Here is a 24,830-nt window from a genome sequence, read left to right as displayed (position 1 = left end):
TGCAAGAGATCCCTGAACATTGACCACATCTCCATAGTACATTTCCCTTCAAAAATGTCATCCCAATTTACACTCTCAAATTCTAGCCTTATAGCCTCATAATTTGCCTTTCCCCAATTAAATACCTTCCTGTCCTCTTTGCTCCTATCCCTGTCCATGACAATGCTAAAGGTTATGGAGCAGGGGTCGCTGTCCCCCAAATGCTCACCCACTGAGAGATCTGTCACCTGACCTGGTTCATTACCTAATACTAGATCTAATATGGCATTCCCTCTAGTCAGTCTGTCAACATACTGCGACAGGAATCCATCCTGGACACACTTAAACTCTGCCCCATCTAAACCTTTGGCACTAAGCAGGTGCCAATCAATATTTGGGAAGTTGAAGTCTCCCATGATAACAACCCTGTTATTCTTGCATCTTTCCAAAATCTGCCTCCCAAACTACCTCTCAGTATCTGTGCTGCTACCGGGGGGCCTACAGAATACTCCCAGTAGAGTAACTGCTCCTTTCTTATTCCTAACTTCCACCCATACTGACTCTAGAGAGGATCCTTCTACATCATCCACCCTTTCTGCAGCTGTAATAGTATCCCTGACCAGTATCGCCACCGCTCCTCCTCTTCTCCCCCCACCCCCATCCCTTTTAAAACACTGAAAATCAGAAGCTCGAGCTTTTGCTGATTGTACACTAAGATTTCCAAACAATTGACTTATACACTGTAAACAGATGTTGATATTATTTGGTATTAAAGGTTAAAAGCTGATATATCTACAGGATGAAGTGCAGTCTCCTGTTCCAGGTAAGTGCCAGCCATATCTGTGCTGTGCTAGCGGATGTGACTCATCCAAATGGCTCAGCACAGAGGTGTTTTATTTTTCCACTCAACCTTCAAGTTAATGTTGTACAAATACAATAGCTCAAAGAAATGAAAGGCAACATCTACCTGAAGCACTGTAAGTAGACATTTATAATTTAAGTTAGTTTAAATGCATTTACATTTGCCTGTACAAGTATTTTTGTAGACACAAGAGACTGCAGGTGCTGGAATCTGGAGCAACAAACAATTGCTGGAGGAACTCAGCAGGTTGAGCAGTATCTGCGGGGGGGGAGGGGGGTTGGGAATTGTCGATATTTCGGGTTGAAACCTTGGCCCCCCCCCCCAAAAACACTACTCAACCCACTGAGCTCCTCCAGCAGATCGTTGTAAGTATTTTTGTCAATTTTAATTTCGATAATTTCTTTAAAACTCGTACTTCTTCAGTACTTCCTGGATATTTTTGAATGCTTGTGAGTAACAATTCTGACAGTGGCCGAGCTTGGGCTTCACTGATTACCAAGGCACTTTTGGAAGCACAGCTGACCACTTGCACTCCAAAGGGATCCTGTCATGTGGTATGCTGTGTTGGGCCTATCAACCAACTGGGAGGCAGCCTCCCAGAAAACAAATATATCCTGAGAGGATGGTCCAAGGACTGGCAACTGACACGTTCTGGCAGCTTGCTAGTTGTCTGTGGATATAGTCACTGCATGAAAGCACACTGCTCTTCATCCACTCACCCAAGCACACTACTACATTGGCTATTATTAACACAATTTACAGCTGACTTTGTCACTGCTGTTCCACTACACAGCACTTGACTAAAGTGGCAATGATAATGTGACCAGAACTGCATTGAGCAGCGCAACAGATTACTACAAAAGATGCAACATCAGACATAATAATTCATCCAGTGAAATATTCTGAACGGATCAATCCTGTTCAAACAAGTGCTTAAGTGATGCAAGGACAAGACTGTTTAAGTTTAAAGCCAAAGATGTAGAAATGCATAATATTAACAGTTTTACTGAAGGAAGGCAAGGCTGGTAAAACTGTGGACCATGAATGAGAACAGCAAGAAATATATGTAATACAACATTCACATGTACAATGCACCATGAGCATTGCATCAATGGGAAAATATCACTGGTGTTTGGAAATGAATGAGTTTTAGTGTCTTCTTTTGATGAAGTTTTAAAAAAATCTGATATAAATTCCCTGGACGTTGGAATGGGATCAAGAATACCAATAGGAATAGAATCGTAACATAACTAGTGTCTTTGGTGCAACACTGGAAGTGGCTCCCTCAGGCACTGTGCTCCTTTCCCAAAACATTTGGACCCTTGCTACCTCCACCCTGCCACCACTACCCATCTCCCTTTCAAACATCTTCAAATTTCCTTCTTTCATAGCTGGTCTTTTGCTTTTATATCTCATATTCTGAGATACTTAAAGGTAGTCTACGTAAAAATAATTTGATGTCACTATATATGTTATGTTTTCCATCAAAAGAATCTGAAATGCAACATGTTCATTATTAACTAGATAACTGTGACACCGCTTTGCATTTTTATTGGACACAGAAATATGGGGGGGGGGGGGGGGGGCAATTAAAGGAACAAAGGTCAATGTATGCACCACCTCCCTTAGAAAAGTTTATTTTGGCCAACTTCTCAATAGCCAATGCTTTACTAAAGCTGGTAAAATGGAACCAAATCAACATTTCAATGGATTTGGTCCCCTTCAACCAGCTGTAGCTGTGCATTGATCACAACATGAGCAGGAGTGAAAATAGTACTCACTTGCCATCCGTACATTTGACACTGTCAATCTATGAACTAAGAGAGCTTGGGAGGCCAATGCATAAATTTAATACCTGGTTTTCAAATCTTCATATTTATATAAAAATCCAATTCAGACTTTTTTTTAAATTTTAAAGGGACAACACAATGCTATTCTCCAACTGCAACTTGTATCTATTTGTATATTTGTACTGAAATTGCACTTTATAAATGTATTGTATTCCAATTGAAAAGAACATACTTGAAACTTATCTGAGCTAAGGTTGTGAAATGGTATTTGGTGAACAGTTCATTTTTTGTTGTCAGTAAAGATGAATAAGCTAAAATCTCTACTTTAGAAGTTAAAATGTCAAGTTAAAAAAGTGCTAAAATATTTACCATTGCCAGGAAGTATGATACCACTGCAGAAGCAAGAAAGCCAAAACATATTAATGGAGTACCCCAATTGTTGGATTAACAGCAAATTACTGGAAGAGGATATTCTTCAAAAAGTGTTCAAATTTGAAATAATACCATGGCATTACAATGCTTCAACTGACTGCAGTGCCTTATGAACAGTCACAAAAAACTCCTTTACATTCAGGCAAACATTCTGCAAATATGTTAATATGTAATAAAATATTTGTGAATTTAATACAGCATTCAGTACCAACTACAAATTTCAGTTAGGATATTTACCTTTGATTTGGCTGTATTATCAGCCACATAATACAACGCATAAAACATTTAATACATAAAATTGGTCTCAATGCTGTATCTTATAAGCCTCCCTTGCAAATAAATACATGTTTACATTTAAAATTCTCAGTTCAACAGTTTTAAATCTTTTGCAGTTTACACAAGACCTGCAAAAAGACAAGATACACCCAAGATATCTGGAAATCAGAGCTAACTTCAATGCTTTTTGCTAATTTCTTCGTGGTTTTACAGCAGTACCCTTGAACATCCTTTTGTCACCTTCACAGAGGTAGTTTCAGATATCTGCAATGCAGTTACAGCTACTGACTGACAAGTTGAACAGCACATTCATTACTCGGGATAGAGACTGAACAAAACACATTAGGGAATCAGATGTGCACTGACAATAAGTGGGCAGCAGGAACATTATGTATAAAAACTTAAGCAAAATCAAGTTGATTAGATCCATGATGACAGAATCAGTGATATTTAAAAGGTGTGGTGGGGGGGGGGGGGGGTGGGGGGTGCAGAAGAGATGCTGAATAGGGGAATACCAAATACAAACTAAATACCCACATGATTAACAATTAACAGCATTCAATGTGTTCAGGAGGAGAAGGTCTTGTTTAGATCAATCTCCTTCATGCCTTGTAAAAATATCCTAAGTTAACTGTTGCGACTCCCTGAAGGTAATTGATGAAGGCATACATGGAAGACTACTGGGTAGTGGCCAATTAGAATTAGAGTCAAAAATAAATGCCAAAAAACAACAGGCACTTATTTAGCATACCCTGGATTACTGCAGTTTCTAATTTGTGATCCGAACTTGGAAAATCAACACATCTTGGTTGACCTTGCAAAGGATACCAAACTAGGAGCAGCAGCAGAATTCAAAAATTACAATGCTGATAAAAGAACAACACTAAAAATACATATATACAAAAATACTTCCCACACCTCAAGGGATACAACAGCACTTAACAACTAAGTATTTTTGAATGTAGTCTGTTGCATCAGATGCAAACACAGCAGACAATTTGCACACAGAATTAAGATCAAATAATAAATTTTACTAAAATTGATTGAGAGATAAGTGTTGACCAAATTCCTTGTTCTCTTATCTATTGATTAGAGCTGGGACCTCTATTTAACAAGCAATCTGAAACTGTGCAAGGAAATGCCAGCTTTGATTATGTATTCATCACCTTAAACACTTGACCCTCTGGTTCCATATCAGACATCTCTCACAATTGTACTCATTGAAAAATAAAAGTGGTCTGCGCAGTGTTCATAAACTTGCAGAAAACCTTTAACCCAGTAGGAATGCAGCTATAAGATCCTGCTAAAATTTGGCTATGGTATTCTACCGTTTACGAGGAAACAAAGGCAACCATCAGTATGAGGATGACATAGAAGATTTGACACATTGACAGGATCAAGCAAGGTCTGAACAAATTCAATATTCCCACTAACAACGAGAAGAACATTGACAACAATTCCTCAGTCTAGCAATGTCAAGTTGATGCAATCACCATGAAGAGCCAAAGAGCCCAGGCAGAGGTTCACAGGCAAACAGGATATGCTTCACTTTCCATTTGGCAAGGAACTTGTAGCCACTGCAGGAAGTTCTGCCACTCATACAAACTCCCACTGCATTGCCAAACATAACTGACTGAATTTTCCACAACTTATTTGTCAGGATGTTAGATGACCACCTTCCTTCTGACTAAGTCAAGATTGACGTGTACAAAAGAGAAAATTACCAGCATTAGCAGAAAGCATTAATGTTATTCAAGGCATAACAGCTGAAACAATGTTTGGCTGTGATGCTTAATTAGATTAAAATTCCCCCCCCCCCCCCCCCCCCCCCCCGAACTCATTGAGTGTGCCTGAAATGACGGTGGAGGCCAAAACCCTCAAGTTTAAAATGTATCTGGATGGTCCTCGAGTAACCATAATCTACAAGGCAATGCATGAACAGGGAAATGGGAATAAGCTAAATACTTCATATTCAGATAGCATTATACAATGGGCCAAATTACTTTGTTCTATGCTGTAAATTTCTAATCATTCATCCAAACAGAGTTTTCACATTCTTAACTGTTATTTTCTTTTAATTAAATTAGTCTACTATTCATATACCAAGTAGAGCAGGACAAAAATGCCAAACTAAATGCATTCTTTCCATGACATTGTCCTTGCAGCATAAACACCAGCATTAAACAGGATGCAGGCAGCAACACCAAACCCAAGACTTGTCATGCTAGTCATTCTAGACCAATATAAAGATACTAAAATTAAACAAACAAAACATTACATAAGTGATGTGCTGAGTACTTGTTTCTGTTGAGTAAAATACAGGGTATTTTCAAAACATGGCGGAGAACAGAACTGTACCATGGTTTAAATTAGTAAAAAGTAGATAACTTTAAAATTGACGTGTAAAGGAGAGGATCATAGGCAGAAGTAACAAAAAGTATCGTAAAGAAGTGATCAAACAGGGAACATTTCCTTCAGATAAGGTAGAGATGGAGAGTATTATTTAAGTAATAAAGGGATGTTGTAAAGGGACATTAGGAATATTCTGGATAAATGGGTCAAGATGCACTGACTGGAATCTCAAAATCAATAATAATTGTCTTGTGTACTAAACACTGTACAGATGGGGAAAAGAACTAGCCTTTGAACCCTGAAAGAAAATAGGAGCGATTTGAGTGCTACATGCATACTATAAATCAGTTGGGCAAAAATGACAACTGCTGGTATCCCTGATCTTGCACAAGCAGAGAGAAATGATGGAGGCTGTTATGACAGGATCATTTTACGTTTGTATTGTTGCAAATGCATCAAGAATAAGTCGAAAAGAAACAGAATATGGGCTAGGAGCAAATATGATAATATAGTGAACAACAGGTAATTCAGGTGGCCTGGGCCGGGAGTGGGGCAATGGAAAAAATGTTAACTCTCGCATGGTGCAAGCAGTGATTAATTTTGAGTCAGTCATCTAAAACAAATTTAAATAATGTGAACTGTGCTTTTTATGTATTATAACCCTCTTCGGAAATTTTGTGGATATACAGAACTGCAATAACCATTCAAATTGAAATATTTACAGTGGGGAACAGTTTATTTTTAACAACATAGCAAGTCAACCAACTCTGTAGTTATAAACGTAATAAGTTATGGAATGCCAAAATAAGTTAAGTAACCAAAATTGGTTACAATGGCTGAAAACCAATCATGTTGTAAGAAATATAACTGGTATAGGTGCACGGGAAATAGCAGTTGCTTTAAAATGTTACATGTTTATTGATATACAATGGTTCATGTTAAACAAAGGGTAACTATCAACCTCGAGTGGATCGATTTTACTTAACTGATACCAGAGTCAATGATTATAGGTTACTTAGTTACCCAATTTTAATGCCATATTAAACCTTTCTGAAACATATTTTAACTTGAGTGACTTTTACTTTAGGATAACTTCAATAAAAATTCATTATTAAATAAGCAATCATGAAGTCAGTGTGATATGTCCTTCAAGAAAAACATGGAATCAGAAGCTTTTTCATTCAGCTGCTGAGTAGTAGTTTTATGGTGCAGTAAAGTTCCAATACAAACCTTCTGTCAGCAATACTTTAACACATACAAAGCACCCACCCTGTCAAAGCCCTTTAGAGAATGTATTTCAAGAAGATCCCCTCTCTTTCTTCTACACTTCAATGAGCATAGGCCCAACTCATTCAACCTTTTTTTTTCCCCAAACGTCAACTCCTTCAACCAGGGGATCAACCCAGTGAATTTTCCCTGCACTGCTTCCTGTGCAAGTTTATCCTTCCTTAAATATGACCAAAACTGTTTCATCAGTACTTCCAGCTATTATATTCCATGCCCCTAAAGGCTAATGTTCCATAAGGTCCCTAATTACTTGCTGTATCTGCATGCCAACAATGCTTCAGATCAGATTTCTTTGTTAGTCACACGTACATCAAAACACGCAGTGAAATGCATAGAATATTCTGGGGGTAGCCCGCAAGTGTCGCCATGCTTCCAGCGCCAACATAACATGCCCGCAACTTCCCAACCCATACGTCTTTGGAATGCAGGAGGAAACCGAAGCACCCAGAGGAAACCCACGCAGTCACAGGGAGAACGTACAAACTCCTTACATTGAACCCAGGTCGCTGACGCTGTAATAGCATTATGCTAACCGCGACACAAATGGACTAGGATCCCCATTCTACCACAACATTTTGCAGTCTCACTCCATTTAACCACGTCAATATATTGCAATCAACCCCATGTGCTCCTATCCTGTACAATAACCATCTATGTGGCTCCTTATCAAATGCCTCTGGAACTCCAACTACACTACACTTACTGGTTCCTCTTTATCCAACCCATTTGGACATCTCTGCACCTACTCCAGCAATGCAGTGCTAATCCTAACCACTTGCTACTTTAAAAAAAATTTACATCACTTTGGTTCTTTCACCAATCACCTTCATTCTACGCACCAGAGCTTTGCCCTCTCCACCAAGCAGGATAGTTTCTCTTTACCTATTCTATGTTTTTGAATACTTCTCTCAAAATCTCCTCAAAAGTCCCACTATGTTCAAGGGAGAAGAACCCCAGCTTCTCCAGTCTGTCCCTTAACTGAAGTCCCTCATCCTTGGGATCATTTGGTAATCTCTTCTGCAAACTCTCTACAGCCTTTATACAACTTGCAGCTCCTAGAAATTGGTTAACCACAATTGGAGTATTGTGTCAATGTTTTTTTTTGAAAAGTACAAAATGACTTCTTGAACTACAAATGTTACTTACCCTTGAATACTATAAATCTGAATCTAGCCTAGCTCTTGCTGAGGAAATATGAATGACACTAGACAGTATTGAATCTTAAGTAAATATCACTACATCTGACCTGAGGATGCAAGCTAGATGGCCCGTCTTGGAGCAATCCTGACAAATTCCTGGGACCAAGATGACTGTCATTGCAACGTCTACAGCTATCTTCCTTTATCTGATATCTTGCTCTGGACAGTAGAATGTCTTTCTCCAAATTTCCTTTTAACCTCACTTTAATTCAACCTCCATGATGTGACAATCAGTCAAATGCTGCACTGACATTAAAGGCAGTTACTTTAATCTTTGGAATTCAGCACTTCTGTTTATGCATTCACCAAGGCTGAAATGAGGTCTGGAGTAGAGTGCTTCGTGCAGAACCCAAACAACATCAGCGAGCAAGTTACTGGTGATTAAAATGCCACTTGACAGCATTATCAATGATACCATCAACTTCACAACAAAACTGTCTGTCTCAGGAAAAAGTTCTTTGAAAATCAAGACCTCAAACCCAGCACAAAAATCTGGGCAGCAGTGATCCTGCCCTTCTATATTCCTCTTAAGATATGAACCACCTGTGTCAGGCACCTCAAGCAACTGGAGAGAAAACACTATCTTGACAAAATTCTTCAAATCCACTTGCAAGATAAGCAAACCAGTGTCAGCATCCTATCCCAGGCCCAGTACCCGGCACTGAGCTCCCAAGTCATATGCATCCTTCGACACGTTTCTGAGATTTGTCATGGAAGTGATTACCAGGTGGACTGAGTAAAAGAATTAATATTTCAAAAACATCCTTGAAAGAGTTGCTACAACCCCATTGACTCCTGGGAATCCCCAAGTCATGACTACACAGAGAGGAGTATTTAGAGTGACACCACGAATCAAGTTCCATGTATCAAGAGCAAAGAGAAGATCTGCATACAAGGCAAAAGGAGCGCACCACCTCCCTATCCATTCACCCACCTGCCCTACAAAGCATTGTTTGCTCCATCTGCAGCAAAATCTACAAGTCCCACACTATCCACAGTCCCCTAAGAACCAATGGACCTGGAGTGAAAGTCAGCCAAACTTGATTTCAAGTTACCCTCTAAGACGACTAGGATGAGACAGCAGTGATTAGTCAAACTGGATTTGTCCTGCTATTTCTGGACAGGAGTGCCTGGACAGCTTTCCACATTGTCAGTTAAATACCAGTTTTGCAGTGCACTGGAACCGTTCCTGGCTGGAGACACATCTAATTCTGGAGTACAAGTCTTTAGTACTACAGATAGGATGTTGACAGACCCATGGCCTTCACTGTATCCAGTGCATCTAGCCATCTTTTGATATTGTGTAGGCTGAAACAAATTGTCTGAACAGTGGCTTCAGAGGTGATAGGAATGAATTAGAATCCATTTCACACTTCCAGCTGAAAATGGTGGAAAGCTTTCAGATTCATCTTCTATATTCATCCAATGGATTCCACTTAGATGGAATGGGGATACGGAGGCATCTTTTCTCAATGGTATAACTATCCACCACAATTTACAACTGAAATAACTGGATGACCGAACTTCGAGCTGATCCATGAGTTTTAATAAGCATCAGCTCTAATAGCATGCGGCTTCCACTGTTTAATATGCATGTAGCCTTGTGGTGTAGCTTAAATAGGTTTGCAGCTTATTTTCAGATATATCTAGTGCATTCTTCCACATTGCTCAGTAAACTAGTGTTAGAATATGCTGAGAATCAGAATGTGATGTTAAGATGTGTGCTATTGTAATTTTTTAGATGTGTAAATACTATATGTATCTGTCAAATTATCCATGCAGAAAAAGGAGGGATAAAACAAATTCTTGACAGATGTAATTAAAAATAGAAGCATGAAGGCAGCAAATAGTCATCCGTCAAAATGCTACAAGACCAATACAACACAAATAAAGATACAGTCGTCACCAGCCACCCAGTAACCTGTTTCAAGAACAACCGGTAAAAACTGCTGTTAAAGTAGGCAACTTGCTTCTGTCAGTACCGAGCAGCGAAAAAAAATCGCTCCAAGAAACTGACTTAATGCTGACTTTCATCCAGCACCTTATTCAATTGGAAGACTGACAACTGAAGAATTAAAGACAAGAATACTGCCAATTGGCACCTGTCCAAATGCATGACTGGTAACATAATTATCATGGATTTTATCCTAGCTTGATTTATATGCATATCAATTGTTCGGGGTTTGTGACCAAATCACAGCAATAATTTTGTGCCTATAGCACAACAGAATCTCTAACAAATATTTGTATTCCAGTTTTATCCAATGGTAGATGTGGGGTGGGCAGAATCCAATTGGGCATGTTTGTGGTGGAATACAATGCTGTTCGTGGCCCACCTTATGGTTTCCCAGTTTTGAGAGAGGTGTATCAAATAAGATTTCCCTTCTCATTTGTTCTCTTGCCAAACATTTTGGACCTAGCTGGGCAACAAGATCCTTCAGGGTTCAACAACCCTGGTCAATAATGGTGCTACTCCTAGTGATGGATAATGAAGACTTTATTCCTTCAGGACTTGACAAGCTTGGTCAGTAGTGGCTCACCTCTTGGTGATGGACATGGATGACACCACCCAAAGATTTTACTTTTGTTTGCTATTTCCACGTTTCTTTCCACAGTATTCAACATGGAGTACTGAATCATCAGCTGAAGGTGAACTCCAGATGATAATCAGCAGCTTTCTTGGCTCCTGTTTAACCTAATGTCACAAAATATCACAGGGTCTGGAGTCAATACTGAAGGTCACTTGCTCCCAATTAATTTCAGTCTTCTACCACATCTTTTCTCCAAGAGATGAAAAAGGAATATTTTGGGATGTTGGGTGAAAGGGCAGATTTTCTGACTACAACTAAGTTAGGTTTTTGCTTGACCAGATGTGGATCACGTCTTCAATATTAAATGAAAATAAATTTACAACGTTGACTGCTAGTTTATATCAAGCACCTTCTGAAAATACCTATGTATAACACTTCCTGCACATTCACAGATTTCCTCAACAAATTCAGAACATGCCTTTGATAAATCCATTCAGTCTCATTTCAGACACATTTTGGGTCAATAAAATGGGATAAAGTTTACTGACCTTATCCTATGTTCTGACCCACAGTACATCTGACAAAGGACTTAATGAATTATAATTTCCCATTTTTTAAAAAAAAACACAGCAAGATTTAGAAACAATTTTTGACATTGTTCAACTTTTTGTCACAATTCCTTTCAACCAAGATTTGTGAAAAAAAAATCATGGATAATATCTTACCTCCTTCAGCATTTTAAATGCACATCATATGAGCCTTATTTTGTTTCTAGTTTTATGTCTATTATTGTTCACAATCTTCAGGTTTTGTTTTTTGCCCAAGCTGTTTCTTTCCATGTCCTACTTAGTTACTCTCACTAGTTTTACATTCCTTGACAAAAATTAATACAAAGTAATTCTATTGTTCTCTCATTCACAAGTGCAAGCTACATTTCTGTCTCAAAAGCTCTCATCACTTAAGAAAGTAGATTGAGGAAAAGAAATAAAAGACACATCATTTAATATCGGTTCCTGATACAGTCAAGAACCAGTAATAGTGCTCAGAATTTGAAAAAGATCATGAAGTCATTTTAAATGGGGCAATGATCTGCCCAAGAACGAGAAAAGAGCACATGAAAAGTGGAAAAAGAATCGGTATTAAAAAGTTGACATAACAACCCACCTGCTTTCTTAGCTACAGTAAAACTTCAGAAACAACAGTTCAACACAGATACTGAGAATTCAGAATGTGCAACTGCATGCACATTCTAATTCCCACCAGATATTATTAAATAAGAAACTGGGTGACACCATACATAAAGCTTTAAGTGACAAATAAATCATGGTACACTTTCTGCTGAAACAACAATCATCTACAAGCAGAGCAGATAAATCTGGCTGTTTTATAATAGCTTTTCATAAGAATGACCTGAAAGTTTTTCAGTAAACCACACTCCCAACATAATGAGCGACAAACAACATTGAAAAATTATATAGCACCTTTAAAGTTGCATAATGTCTCAAGCAGCTTCCCAGGAGTCTAAAGAAATAAAATTTGATGTGAACCATACCTGGGATTTCCTCGCAGTGCAGCATGATGAAGAGCATTGAAGCCATTGTTGTTAGTGATTGTTACATCTGCACCTGATTCAAGCAGCACTGAGAGCATATCATCCCGTTTTTTGCTTATTGCATCATGAAGAGGTGTGTCACCTTCAGAATCCTACAGAAATAATAAGAGCTTTGTGCTCAGAATGTCATACAGGTACTCTAGTGATGAGGCAGAAACAAGATTATAGAAAAATAAGTTCATCTCAGTAAAGATATTATCTTCAAAATACACTTCAATGTGTTAGTAATCTAGACCATTGGTTCTTTCCTCAAAAATATATAAAAATGTATTAAATAAATACTTTCCAAAGTACTATATAATGCCTGAGAACATAGAAATATTGAAAATTTACTATGTGAAATCCCTTGACTATTAATGGCATTTTGCTGAATGTCTTAGAGATCAATATATTCAAAAACATTTTGTTCACAATATTCCCCAAATATAAACAAAGATGTTCTAATGATTACCTAATGCTAAATATTTTGTCAATAAATCATGGAATATTTCTCTATAGGTATCATGAAAAGCATTTGGTATAATTTGAAAATATAAAATAAACTTCTAAAGCTGCCAATTTTTCATTCAAAATCAGACTGCTTAAGTGAAAAATGAAGTAAAAACTAATAAAAATGTACGCTTAAAAATGTTGCTATATGTGTAAAGGTAAACTTAATATGCCTGCAATTTATTCCTATATAAAATGATGGAATAAATTAAAGTCCCATATATGGATTAAACAGAACTTTTAAAGGACATATATAATAGTTTATAGAGAACTTAATTGTTAATTTCTCTCTCTGTGGATACCACTTCTGGCCACAACCACTGAATGTTATTTTTAAAAATCAGCTGCCATAAATAATGATACTTAGTGTTTTCTTAAATCTACTTCAAATAAATTTTATTTTCTTTTAAAATCAACATTCGTTTTAGAATGAATGACTAATTGCAACTGCTCAACAATAAACACCGAGAGATGCAAACTAAAAATGGTACATCATAAATCTTTTACACTTCTATTTGAACATTTAGGCAATACAATGAATGTCTTACCTGAAGGCTTGGGTGGCATCCAAGATCTAGCAAAGTCTTAACAACTTGCAAATGACCTTTATTTACAGCAATGTGCAACGGAGTCTGTCTCCGCTTATTCCGAGCATTTAGATCTGCTCCTCCTCTGTGTAAAACATCAATAACAGCTCCTTCATCCCCAAATGACGCATGGTGAACAGCTCTGTCCCCATCTTTATCCTTTAACAAAAGAAAACATGATAAAAGACGCAAAGAAGCCATTTCCTATACAGCAAAAAAGCCCTTTAAAACACTGGCATTTGGTACTTCAATTTCTTCAAATCATAGTACATTTTATCCATTTCTTGAGTGTTCTTCCAACATTTCCAACCGGAGCCAGCTAACCATTTGCATAACACTGCAACTAAAGTAAAGAATTCTCAAGATTTTTCTGGATGGATTCATATGCCCTCAGTGGAATTTATAGGAAAAACTAAAACCACAGACTCTGATCTCTGCAACACACTCTAATTAGTTTACCACAACCTATGCCTTAATTCAAAGAAGGGAAAATGAATTAAGCTACAGGAAGTTTATTACTGTTTTTAAATTTATATTTGATCCATTTAGGAATTGAGCCAATGAAATAAGTACATGGGAATATGGAGTATCCTTTTAAAGACAATCAAATTGCTTAAAATAAAACAAGAAAGTCTGCAGAAAGCTGAGACATGTATGGAAATAATTGGGTAATTAGTGACATATTATCATCTCCACAAGACAGACTGTGGATGAAATCTGGCAAGGATTAAAAGGAGGAATGTAATCCATTCAAGAAACTTCTGGATCAATATAAATCAGCACCATGAAAATAGAAAAAAAAGGACCAATTTTCTTATTAGCTTTATTGATTAAAAAGAAAAAGCAAAGTATAAAAAGGGAAAAAAATATTGATTAAATTTAGCCAACTGCAGAAGAAAGACACCTTATGCAAAATGATTTGGAGAAAAAAAGTTAACAGTGGAGTGTCAGTAGTAGGAAAACTTCAGAGCATCTTGGACCAATCCAATGAAAAAAAAGATTTCCTTTTAAAATTTATAGGATTATGGATAAAATCTGGTCGGAATACACTCATTACACTGAATATAGTTCTTGGGCATGAAGATGTATTATCGTCTTGATGAGCAGATGGGCTAAAATACAAAGCTTTGGGTTCAGATTCCTAGATGACTCTATATGTAGTGATCCTTGCATCAAACTGAGTAACCTTGGGGGACAGTGACTAGATTATAAAAACCTTAGCAAGTGGGACAACAGACCTTCCATTTTAACACCAAGATTGGGGAAATCTTGAACTATTATTAAAATCAAGTAAGTGCATCTTTCCTCAAACTGACATTCTGGGGGCTAAAGGAGCAGACAAATGCAGATAGATATTTTCTCCTGACAGTTGAGATGCCAACCAAAAGCCATGATCTTCAGAGAATCACAAAGTGAGATAGGCAAGACCAAAAGAAAAATTTAATCCAGTTTACGTAATGATCAAAATTTAATTAAACATATTATTCCACCATAGTCAAGATAAATATCAAAGTGGGAACCTCAGAGAAACAAAGAAACAGGGCTATATAAAACCATATGAAGGTCCTGTATAGAGCACATACAAAGTGGACCAAATGGTTTCCTATGTACTAAACTAACAATGTTTTTCATGAGTGATACAAAGTATAACTGAAACAGAACCAGTGATTCATACTGCCAACAAAAGCAAAGATTGTTGAGACTCAAATTTTCACCATGTCACTCAGTGCCACGAATGGGGGAAAAATATTACCTCTCCATCACATTCAACCTCAGTTAGCTGGAAGAACAATCTGAACTATGTACTTTTCAAATAGCATGAAGCATATTAACAGGGCAAGATGGGTCCCTCAGCTTCTAATTCCCAAGAGTGAAGTACTCTGCCATCAAGAGGCACCCCTTCAAGCTGGGTCACGAAAGAAACATCATATGGCATGTAAGGATTCTATCTCAATTCACTAATTTTATGGTTATCTTTATTACAACAATGACTACATTTCAAAATTAAAAATATTATGATGCTCCTCCTTGGGACTTCTTGAAATTGTGAAAAAAAATCGCTGTGTAAATGTAATTCTTACATTTTTTGAACTATGTATTTTGGATTTTTGGACATCCAATTGAAATGGTTGTTGACCTGTAAATGTTACAGTAATTGTACTTTTTATTCAAGTCAGAAAAATCACATCTGAGGTCTACATTGGATACTTTAATGGATAAAGTCACAACCTCCATTACTACCCTCCCAAACATCTATGACCCTCATGCCTGCTCATCATTACCTATGCCCCTAGCACTTACTCAGACCAATTGGAAAGACACATGGTTTCTCCAAGTCAGCCACTTGTCCACTGGGCTCTAGCCATCTGGATTGAATAACTCTCATCTTTGGTCAAATAGCTCTATCCAAGGTCAGTGCATTTCATGTATAACCTTTCATCATTGTTGTACATCACCCATCTCTCTCACTACTGGTGGTGTACCAAACAAATAGCTCTCACTGAAAGCTCTCCTTGAGATTTTCTTGATGCTGCATTTGCTACCAAAAATTAATCAATCTTAAATTTACAATGAATTGAAGTAGCATCTACTACTTTTGAAAGTGTTCTGTACATATTCTTTGCATGAAGAAGCTTCCTAACCTCTCTCCCAAACATTGTTTTTAAGTTTATATGCCCTTGTCCTGGACACCCTCAGCAACAAAAAGCTTTTATCCACCCCATATTTTTTTTTCAAAATCATAATACTAGCATTGCTTAACCTTCAAATTCCAAGGAACACAACCCCAATATTCTCTCATCCTAACAGAACCTTTAGTGCCCTGGTAATATTCTGGTACATCTCAGATGGACTCCTTCCAGCTGAGATGCCAGAATGGTGAACAGTTCTCGCTGTGATCTAATTAAAACTTTATAGGGAAACTTCCTGTTTATATTCCAGGTCTACAGATAAAAAGGCTAACACCCCATTGCTTTTTATTATTATTTTTTGTAACTAATCACATAATAGTGACTTTGCCCAATTATCACTCTTTCTCCCATTTTACCATTTAAAAAATCCTCTTCTACTTTTTGCTGGTCCAGACTTAACCCACACTTATGTGCATTTAAGTCCACTTATGATCTATTAATCAATTTATGATTCTTAAAAATGTTATACTTTTATTCACAGCTAGCCACAAATCTTTGTACCATTACAAGACTGAAGTTACAGACCTGCACTGTTTCCTGATTCACTTATACTCATCGGTCTAAGAAATAGGAGCAGGAAGGAACTATCTGGCCCTTTCACCCCATTTATCCAAATCTGGGTTGATCTTCTAACTTAATGCCAATTTTCTGCACTATCCCCATATTCCTCAATTCCCTTACTATCCAGAAATCGATAAGTTTCCATTACGGTTTAACTCAACAACAGCCTCCACAACCCACTGTGGTAGAGAATTCCAAAGATTCACCACCCTCTGCGTGAATAAGTTTCTCCTCATCTGAGTCCTAAACATACTGGTTCTAGATTTCTCAGCCACGGGAAATATCCTCTCTGCATCTTGCCTTCTACCAATTTTTATAAGAGTCATGAGATCTCCCCTTGTTCTTCTGATCTCCAGAGAATACAGACCTCATCTACCTGCTCTCTCCTCTCATAGCAAAGCCACCAACCATTGGAACACTGGTGAATCTTCACGTCATTCACTCTTTGGCAAGGGTATCCTTTCTTAGGCAAGGAGAGCAAAACTGTACACAATACTCCAGTTGCAGTCTCAACAAGACAATACAAAATTGCAAATAAGACTTCCTTACTCTTATATTCAAATCCTCTCAATATATCATTTATGTTTCTAATGGCTTGCTCCTTCTGCATGTTGGCTGTAAGTGATTTCTGTACGTACACCTAGGTCCCTTTGAATATCACCCTATCTTTCACCATTTAACTAACGCTTTTTTCTATTTTGTGTCCTCATTTTTCCACGTTATATTCCATCTGCCATGTACTGACCCACTTATACAACTTGTCTATTACCCTTTGAGGCCTCTTTGTAGCCTCTCTTTACATTCTCCTCCATACTAACAATCCCACCCTGTTTAGTATCATCGGCGAACTTGAAATTATGACATTTGGTCCACCTCAGCCAAACTGTTGAGATAGATTACGAATAGCTGGGGGCCCAAGCACCAACCTCTATGGTACCCCACTAGACGCTATCCACTAATCTGAGAGCCTTTTTTCTCCCCCCTACTCTTTGCTTACTGTCCCACGACCAATTCTCAATGAATAAATAAGGGGGAAACTCATCACATCATCAAACACCACCAGCATAGCAATCAAACAATTTCCCTTTCACACATTTGTGCTGGCTCTGCTTAAGCCTATTACTTTTTCCCTTCTCCCCCCCACCCCCCCCCCCAAGTGTTCTGTAATGATATCCTTTATTAGAGATTCCAACATTTTCCCTACTATTGATGTTAAGCTAATAGGTCAGCAGTTCCCAGATTTTCCTTCTCTCATTTTTTTTAAAAAAAAAGCAGTGGGGTCACATTAACTACCTTCCAATTCACAGGAAGGATTCTGAATTTTGTTAGATGATATCCAGAGCTTCCACTATCTCCATAGGCACCTCCTATAAAACTTTGAGACGTTGATCATTTGGTCCTTGGGCTTTATTGGTCTTCAAGCTTGCCAACTTCTTTCTACATTAAGAATAATGTTGAGGCTACCAGTGTTCAGCATCATTATGTAGTACTCTGGAGCATATTTTCTAGTGTTTACAAACGTGCAGTTATTTGTTGTCTGGTTTACCTTCCTTCTTCACAAACTTCGCTACACTGATACTTTGATGAAAGACTCAGCACTGGAAGACTTGGCACTGAAACATATGACAGTGCTGTATTTACCCTCTAGATACCTGTGAAACATGCCAAGAAAGGTTAGGGTCCATATGTGTATTTTTAGTTATTACTGGCAATAAAAATCAATTTACATGGAATCCCCTTCTTCAGATTTTAATTATTGAAGGTTTGAAAGAAAAATTAAAATGTCTTTGTTTTACTTATTTCATTTTATTTTATTTCTCTCATACAATCCCATCTTGCTCCATCACCACCACGCCTAAATTTCACAACTTTATTTTCATAGTGTGATTTTATATTTAAAAATTATATTTCCTGGTTTAGAATTTGTTTCCTCAGTAAGGGTTTCATTAATCTGATTGGTTGAAGAGACACTTTGTCACCTGCCCTATTTACATAGATCCCCGCAGGTGCCAATGACCACAAGCTGCCCCTCAAAAGTCCAACATTTGTAGACAGCTGTAACAGCCAGTGCTATGTTTTACAATGACAGCAAAGTCTGACTTGATCTGCAATTTTTATCTCCTACTCATGACCAGCTGGCAGTCTAGCCTCAATAACTACCATCATGTTAGTTATACTGAGGTTCTAATTTGCTCAACACATTCCTTACATCCAAGCTAAGCCTCTGATCTTGACAAATGTATATACCCAATAATTTGGCCAAATCTAAGTCTATCTATCTCTGGCCTCCACACAAAAATTGGGCTAATGAAAGGTAACTCCCACTTTACCTCCAGTTATGTTAGAACTCTATAGCATTAAATACACAAAATTCTTGTCACTATTATAAATCACAATTCATTGTTCCACTATACAACAAACCTTGCCAGAGATAACATAGTGACTTGAAAGTATGAACATAGCAACTGATTGAGAGCCAGTCATTCTGTTGATGAGCTAGAGGTCCACTCTGCAGCTGAACTCACCATCAAGTCTAGCAATGGAGCACTAAGTGCTAGAGAAGGGGTGGATTCATTTCCTATGGTTACTCTTATACAGGGACAGCTGGTGCCCGAGTGGTGAAACCATTCATTTGAACAGGGTTGCTGACTCGACAGAAAAAATTAAATGTCAGTAACACAAATTATTTCACTTTTCTACACTTTTAATGATTTTAACCTTATAGGAAAGCTATTTTTAACTTGAGTGATTTATTTCTTCAAATATTAAATATATTTGAATAGCTTTTAATCATTTCTATCAGATACACAATGGGAACGACCTGTTAAAGGCCATCAGTACATTCTGGAGAGAGGGTCAGTGGTACATCTACTATGCCTTACTCGCCTTTTAGTCCTTGTCATCGAGAGATACAGCATGGAAACCGGCCTGTTAGCCCACCAAATCAGCGCTGACCATCATATACAGTGGCATGCAAAAGTTTGGGCACCCCTGGTCAAAATTTCTATTACTGTGAATAGCTAAGTGAGTAAAAGATGACCTGATTTCCAAAAAGTTAAAGATGACACATTTCTTTAATATTTTAAGGAAGATTGCTTTTCTATTTCCATCTTTTACAGTTTCAAAATAACAAAGGAAAAGGAAAAGATCCCGAAGCAAAAGTTTGGGCACCCTGCATGGTCAGTACTTAGTAACATGCCCTTTGGCAAGTATCACGGTTTGTAAACGCTTTCTGCAGCCAGCTAAGAATCTCTCAGTTCTTGTTTGAGGGATTTTCGCCCATTCTTCCTTACAAAAGGCTTCTAGTTCTGTGAGATTCTTGGGCCGTCTTGCATGCACTGCTCTTCTGAGGTCTATCCACAGATTTTCAGTGATGTTTAGGTCAGGGGACTGTGAGGACCATGGCAAAACCTTCAGCTTGTGCCTCGAAGTAGTCCATTGTGGATTTTGAGGTGTGTTTAGGATTGTTATCCTGTTGTAGAAGCCATCCTCTTTTCATTTTCAGCTTTTTTTTTAAAAAACAGACTGTGTGATGTTTGCTTCCAGAATTTGCTGGTATTTAATTGAATTCATTCTTCCCTCTACCAGTAAAATGTTCCCCGTGCCACTGGCTGCAACACAAGCCCAAAGCATGATCGATCCACCCCCGTGCTTAACAGTTGGAGAGGTGTTCTTTTCATGAAATTCTGCACCCTTTTTTCTCCAAACATATCTTTGCTCATTGCAGCCAAAAGGTTCTATTTTAACTTCATCAGTCCACAAGACTTGTTTCTAAAATGCATTAGGCTTGTTTAGATGTTCCTTTGCAAACTTCTGACACTGAATTTTGTAGTAAGGACGCCGGAAAGTTTGGAGAAAAAAGGGTGCAGAATTTCATGAAAAGAACACCTCTCCAACTGTTAAGCACGGGGATGGATCGATCATGCTTTGGGCTTGTGTTGCAGCCAGTGGCACGGGGAACATTTCACTGGTAGAGGGAAGAATGAACTCAATTAAATACCAGCAAATTCTGGAAGCAAACATCACACTGTCTGTAAAAAAAAAGCTAAAGATGAAAAGGGGATGGCTTCTACAACAGGATAACGATCCTAAACACACCTCAAAATCCACAATGGACTACCTCGAGGCACAAGCTGAAGGTTTTGCCATGGCCCTCACAGTCCACTGACCTAAACATCACCAAAAATCTGTGGATAGCCCTCAGGAGAGCCCAAGAATCTCACAGAACTAGAAGCCTTTTGCAAGGAAGAATGGGCGAAAATCCCCCAAACAAGAATTGAAAGACTCTTAGCTGGCTACAGAAAGCGTTTACAAGCTGTGATACTTGCCAAAGGGGGTGGGGGTGTTACTAAGTACTGACCATGCAGGGTGCCCAAACTTTTGCTTCCGGCCCTTTTCCTTTTTTGTTATTTTGAAACTGTAAAAGATGGAAATAAAAAAAGTAATCTTGCTTAAAATATTAAAGAAATGTCTCATCTTTAACTTTATGCCTTTTGCAAATCAGGTCATCTTTTACTCACTTAGCTATTCACAGTAATAGAAATTTTGACCAGAGTGCCCAAACTTTTGCATGCCACTGTACCTATTTAAAATAATCCTACCATAACCCCATATTATCTTTGGGATCTAGAGGAAATCTATGCAGTGACATAGAAAGCGTCAACTCCAAACAAACTGAACCTGGGTTGTTGGAGATGCGAGATAACAGCTTTACTAGTTGTTCCACTGTGCTGCCTGCTCTGCTTCATGGGACACCTCTTTGGTGAGGAGGTCAGCAAAATTAGTCCTCCACATCTGGAAGAGCTACATCCAAGCAGGTGGACAGCAAGTGTGGGCAATGGACCAGGTCCAGTGCAATCTGGCCCAATATATCACTTAAATAATAAATTTTACCACTGAGGTTCTGGTGCCAAAGAATTGACCCTTTGGCTTTTTAATGACAGAGTGAGCCAATGAACAACAAGACAAATTTAACCTTAAAATACAAACAAAAAAAAGATACACAAATTGGAACAATGGCTTCTTAATTGTTCAAAGCAGGACAACCGGATTACTCTCCACCCCTCTGAGCACATTAACACTTCTTACTATGCTCTAAAAATCAATAGAAACGTTTTCACAGATTTGTAAATTTCTGACAATTACACACCCAACTACTGTCCTTTTGTGCTCATGTCTAATTTTTATACTAAGGAGCCAATATTTTCCCCTACAGCACCAGTACCCATGTACCATACAGCAGTTAAATTTGGGAACTAACTTCAGGGTCCATGCAAGAATACAATATGAACAATTTTACATGAGAGAACAAATTTATATAAACCATAAAAACTTACCTCAACTTCTAAGTCAACACTGTGTTTGAGAAGAAGCTTCAGGACATCCACATGTCCATTCTGGCTTGCTGCCTGCATTGCAGTGTGTCCTGCACACTGACCATTCACCTGCAAGATTAAAATTAAACAATTTTCCATCATTCAAGTCCATAAACACTGTTCTGTCCAAATTCTAAATTAACACTTCCAACTGGAGAAAGTTCTGAAAGTTCTAACACAAGTTTCATTGAGAAATAAGTTCGAAAGGAACAGCTGAACTAACCATTGAGAAAGTAGAATCAAGATATCCATTTCTGAAAATTCATTTCAGATAATGTAAAACTAATATTCTTTAAAACAAACACTTGAAAAGTTACCAGATGTACAGTAATTATAGTATAGCCAATATACAGTAATTCTGTGCCAGCAATGTCCTTCAAACAGTTTTAAGGCTTATTACCAGTTAAATCTTTTGTGAATACGCTTTATAGTATGTCATTGGCCAGCAAAAGGAGACAAGTACATTCTTAGGATCTTCAACTAGTCAGTGGGGTTTTGGTTAAATGCCCTACTCAGAAATCTGCCTAGATATATGAGATTATATTCACAGAACTGTAATTGATGTATTCAATGACTTGGAGGCAAGGAATACAGACCTGAAAGTGTAGAAAAGCAGAGCAGTGGCACATTTATGCCTTACAAATCTTAATCAGCAAGTCAGGAGGTAAGGAAGTGCAGGTGTCAAAGAGAAAGGTTTCAAAAATCACCCGGAACGACACCAACACAATAGGAGGAACTGTTGGTGAGTAAATAGTGAGCACTTTCAACTAGATCAGGGACAACTTCCAAGATTATTTCTGATAAACTTAGTCCAATAAAGAAGCAAAGTGGAAAACCTTAGACCCATCCACTATACGTCCTGAACCATGTAGAAAGTATACTTGCTGTGCCCTGTAAAATGATAAGCAACAAATATCATAAGATGGAGAAGTTTGACTTCTGGCTTTCCAGACTTTGAACATCAGCAGACTTTACAGCAAGGCTGAAAGCCACTTGTGATGCACATTTCGACTAGTAGTACATGGCAGCTAGCTCTAACCCTAATGTAGTGTTCAGCCACAAGAATGCACGACTGCCGGGCTGGAAAGGAGGTAATGACTGGTAGAACACAAGTCCCAAGTGTGTCAAGCTGTAGAAAAATAATTCAGTTCACTTCTGAAGAGGGGAATGATTTATTAGGGGAGAACAGTGAGAGCCAAGTCCACAGTCCCATGGGCAGCTCAGGTACACAGAGACAAGATCACAAAAGCAATAGCAATAGGGGGACAGACAAGCATTTCTGCAACCACAGATGAAATTAATGTTGCCTCCCTGGAGCCAAGGATGAGGATATCACCTGGAACATTGATGAAATCAGGAAACAGCCAGGAATCTGTGGTGCATATTAATACTAGCAACAAGCAGACAGAGGAGTGAGGTTCTGTAGGCAGATTTGAGAGCCAAGGAAGAATTTAATAGGTAGGACTTCAAAAGATAAATACTCGAGATTATTTCTAGTCCCATGCACGGGCATAGAAATAAGAGAAAAGCACAGATGAAAGCTTGGCTGGACAGTTGGTGCAAGGAATACTTGATACTCCTGGGACAGGAACAATACAGTCTAAATGAAGTTGTCATTGGTATTCAAAAGGAAGAGTTTAAACTAACTTGGCAGGTAGTGGAAATGAGAGTATTCAGAAAGGAGAGAAACAAAACTAGAAATGGAAGACATAGAAACAATACACAAGTTTGAAAGGGAGAAAGAGCAATAGCTAGAAAATCAACAGTAAGAGAGTTTGGCAATGCCTAATTCAATGAGCTCTGTGAGTTAGACAGATGACATATTACTAATTTATGGCTTAAAGGTGAATAGAATAGCACCTCAGCATGGATTTCACAAGGGAAAGAGGGGGGATGAAAAAAAAGAGGGTCAGCAATACAGGTTAGGAAAACAATTACAATTGCTAGGAGGAATGTTTTGCTGTAGGGCTCAGGATCTGCTATCAGATCTGCCAAAGTAAAATTGTAGGAAACATGCTGGGCTGTAATGGCTTGGATTTATTATAAATTATAACTGGCTTCAACTAAACACATTTAAAATTTCAAGTTTATTTTGTTGAAGCTGTGGCGACTCACCGTTTAGTCGGGCGAACTGGCTCGGCAGTCGTGTCGCGCGGCGTCGGAGCGACGAGGCCCAAGATGGCGGCGGGCCTCGTCTTTCCCGAGCGATGGGGAGAACCCGCACGCGGGAAAGTCTTGATGACATAGTACTTACGTCATTGCCGGTTGCTTTGGGCGGGAACAGTCTCCCTTAAAGGGCCCGCGCAAGGCAGGAAAATAAACCACTTCTTGTTCGACAATCCTCTGACTAGCATCTTGTTTTATTTCGCGGTAGCAACCACTACATTGGTGACCCCGATGGTCCAAACGGATTTTGGACCCGCGCAATGGCCGACAGCACAGCAGCCAACGCAGTGGCCCTCAAGCTGCCCACCTTTTGGTCACTTCGGCCCAGCGTCTGGTTTGACCAGGCCGAAGCACAATTCCACCTTCGGCAGATCACCTCCGACTCCACGAAGTACTACCATGTGGTTAGCTCTCTGGACCAAGAGACAGCTGCCCAGGTTGGAGACTTCATCCAGTCGCCTCCGGAGGAAGATAAGTACCCGACTTTCAAAGACCTTTTGATTCGGACCTTCGGCCTCTCCCGTCGTGAGCGCGCTGCCCGCCTGCTTCATCTGGACGGCCTGGGGGACAGATCCCCATCCGCCCTAATGAATGAGATGCCGGCATTGGCCGAGGGACACAAGCCATGCCTGATGTTCGAAC

General features: G+C 38.6%; 1 protein-coding gene across 2 annotated transcripts in view; it reads right to left on the bottom strand.

Annotated features, from left to right (window-relative positions):
- mib1 (MIB E3 ubiquitin protein ligase 1) overlaps positions 1–24,830 on the bottom strand; it is a 111,344-nt gene that overhangs the window by 45,015 nt on the left and 41,499 nt on the right. For both annotated transcript variants that reach the window (XM_052023327.1, XM_052023325.1), the window contains exons 10-12: positions 21,984–22,091; positions 13,358–13,555; positions 12,261–12,412 (exon numbers count right to left, since the gene is read on the bottom strand). In XM_052023327.1, the coding sequence (XP_051879287.1) occupies positions 12,261–12,412; positions 13,358–13,555; positions 21,984–22,091 (458 nt within the window). The remainder of the gene's footprint in view (positions 1–12,260; positions 12,413–13,357; positions 13,556–21,983; positions 22,092–24,830) is intronic.

This window comes from Pristis pectinata, chromosome 9 (assembly GCF_009764475.1).
Source record: "Pristis pectinata isolate sPriPec2 chromosome 9, sPriPec2.1.pri, whole genome shotgun sequence".
In the NCBI taxonomy this organism is placed as follows: Eukaryota; Metazoa; Chordata; class Chondrichthyes; order Rhinopristiformes; family Pristidae; genus Pristis; species Pristis pectinata.
The sequence above is the reverse complement of the archived record's forward strand: the minus strand, read 5'-3'. Positions and strand labels throughout refer to the sequence as shown.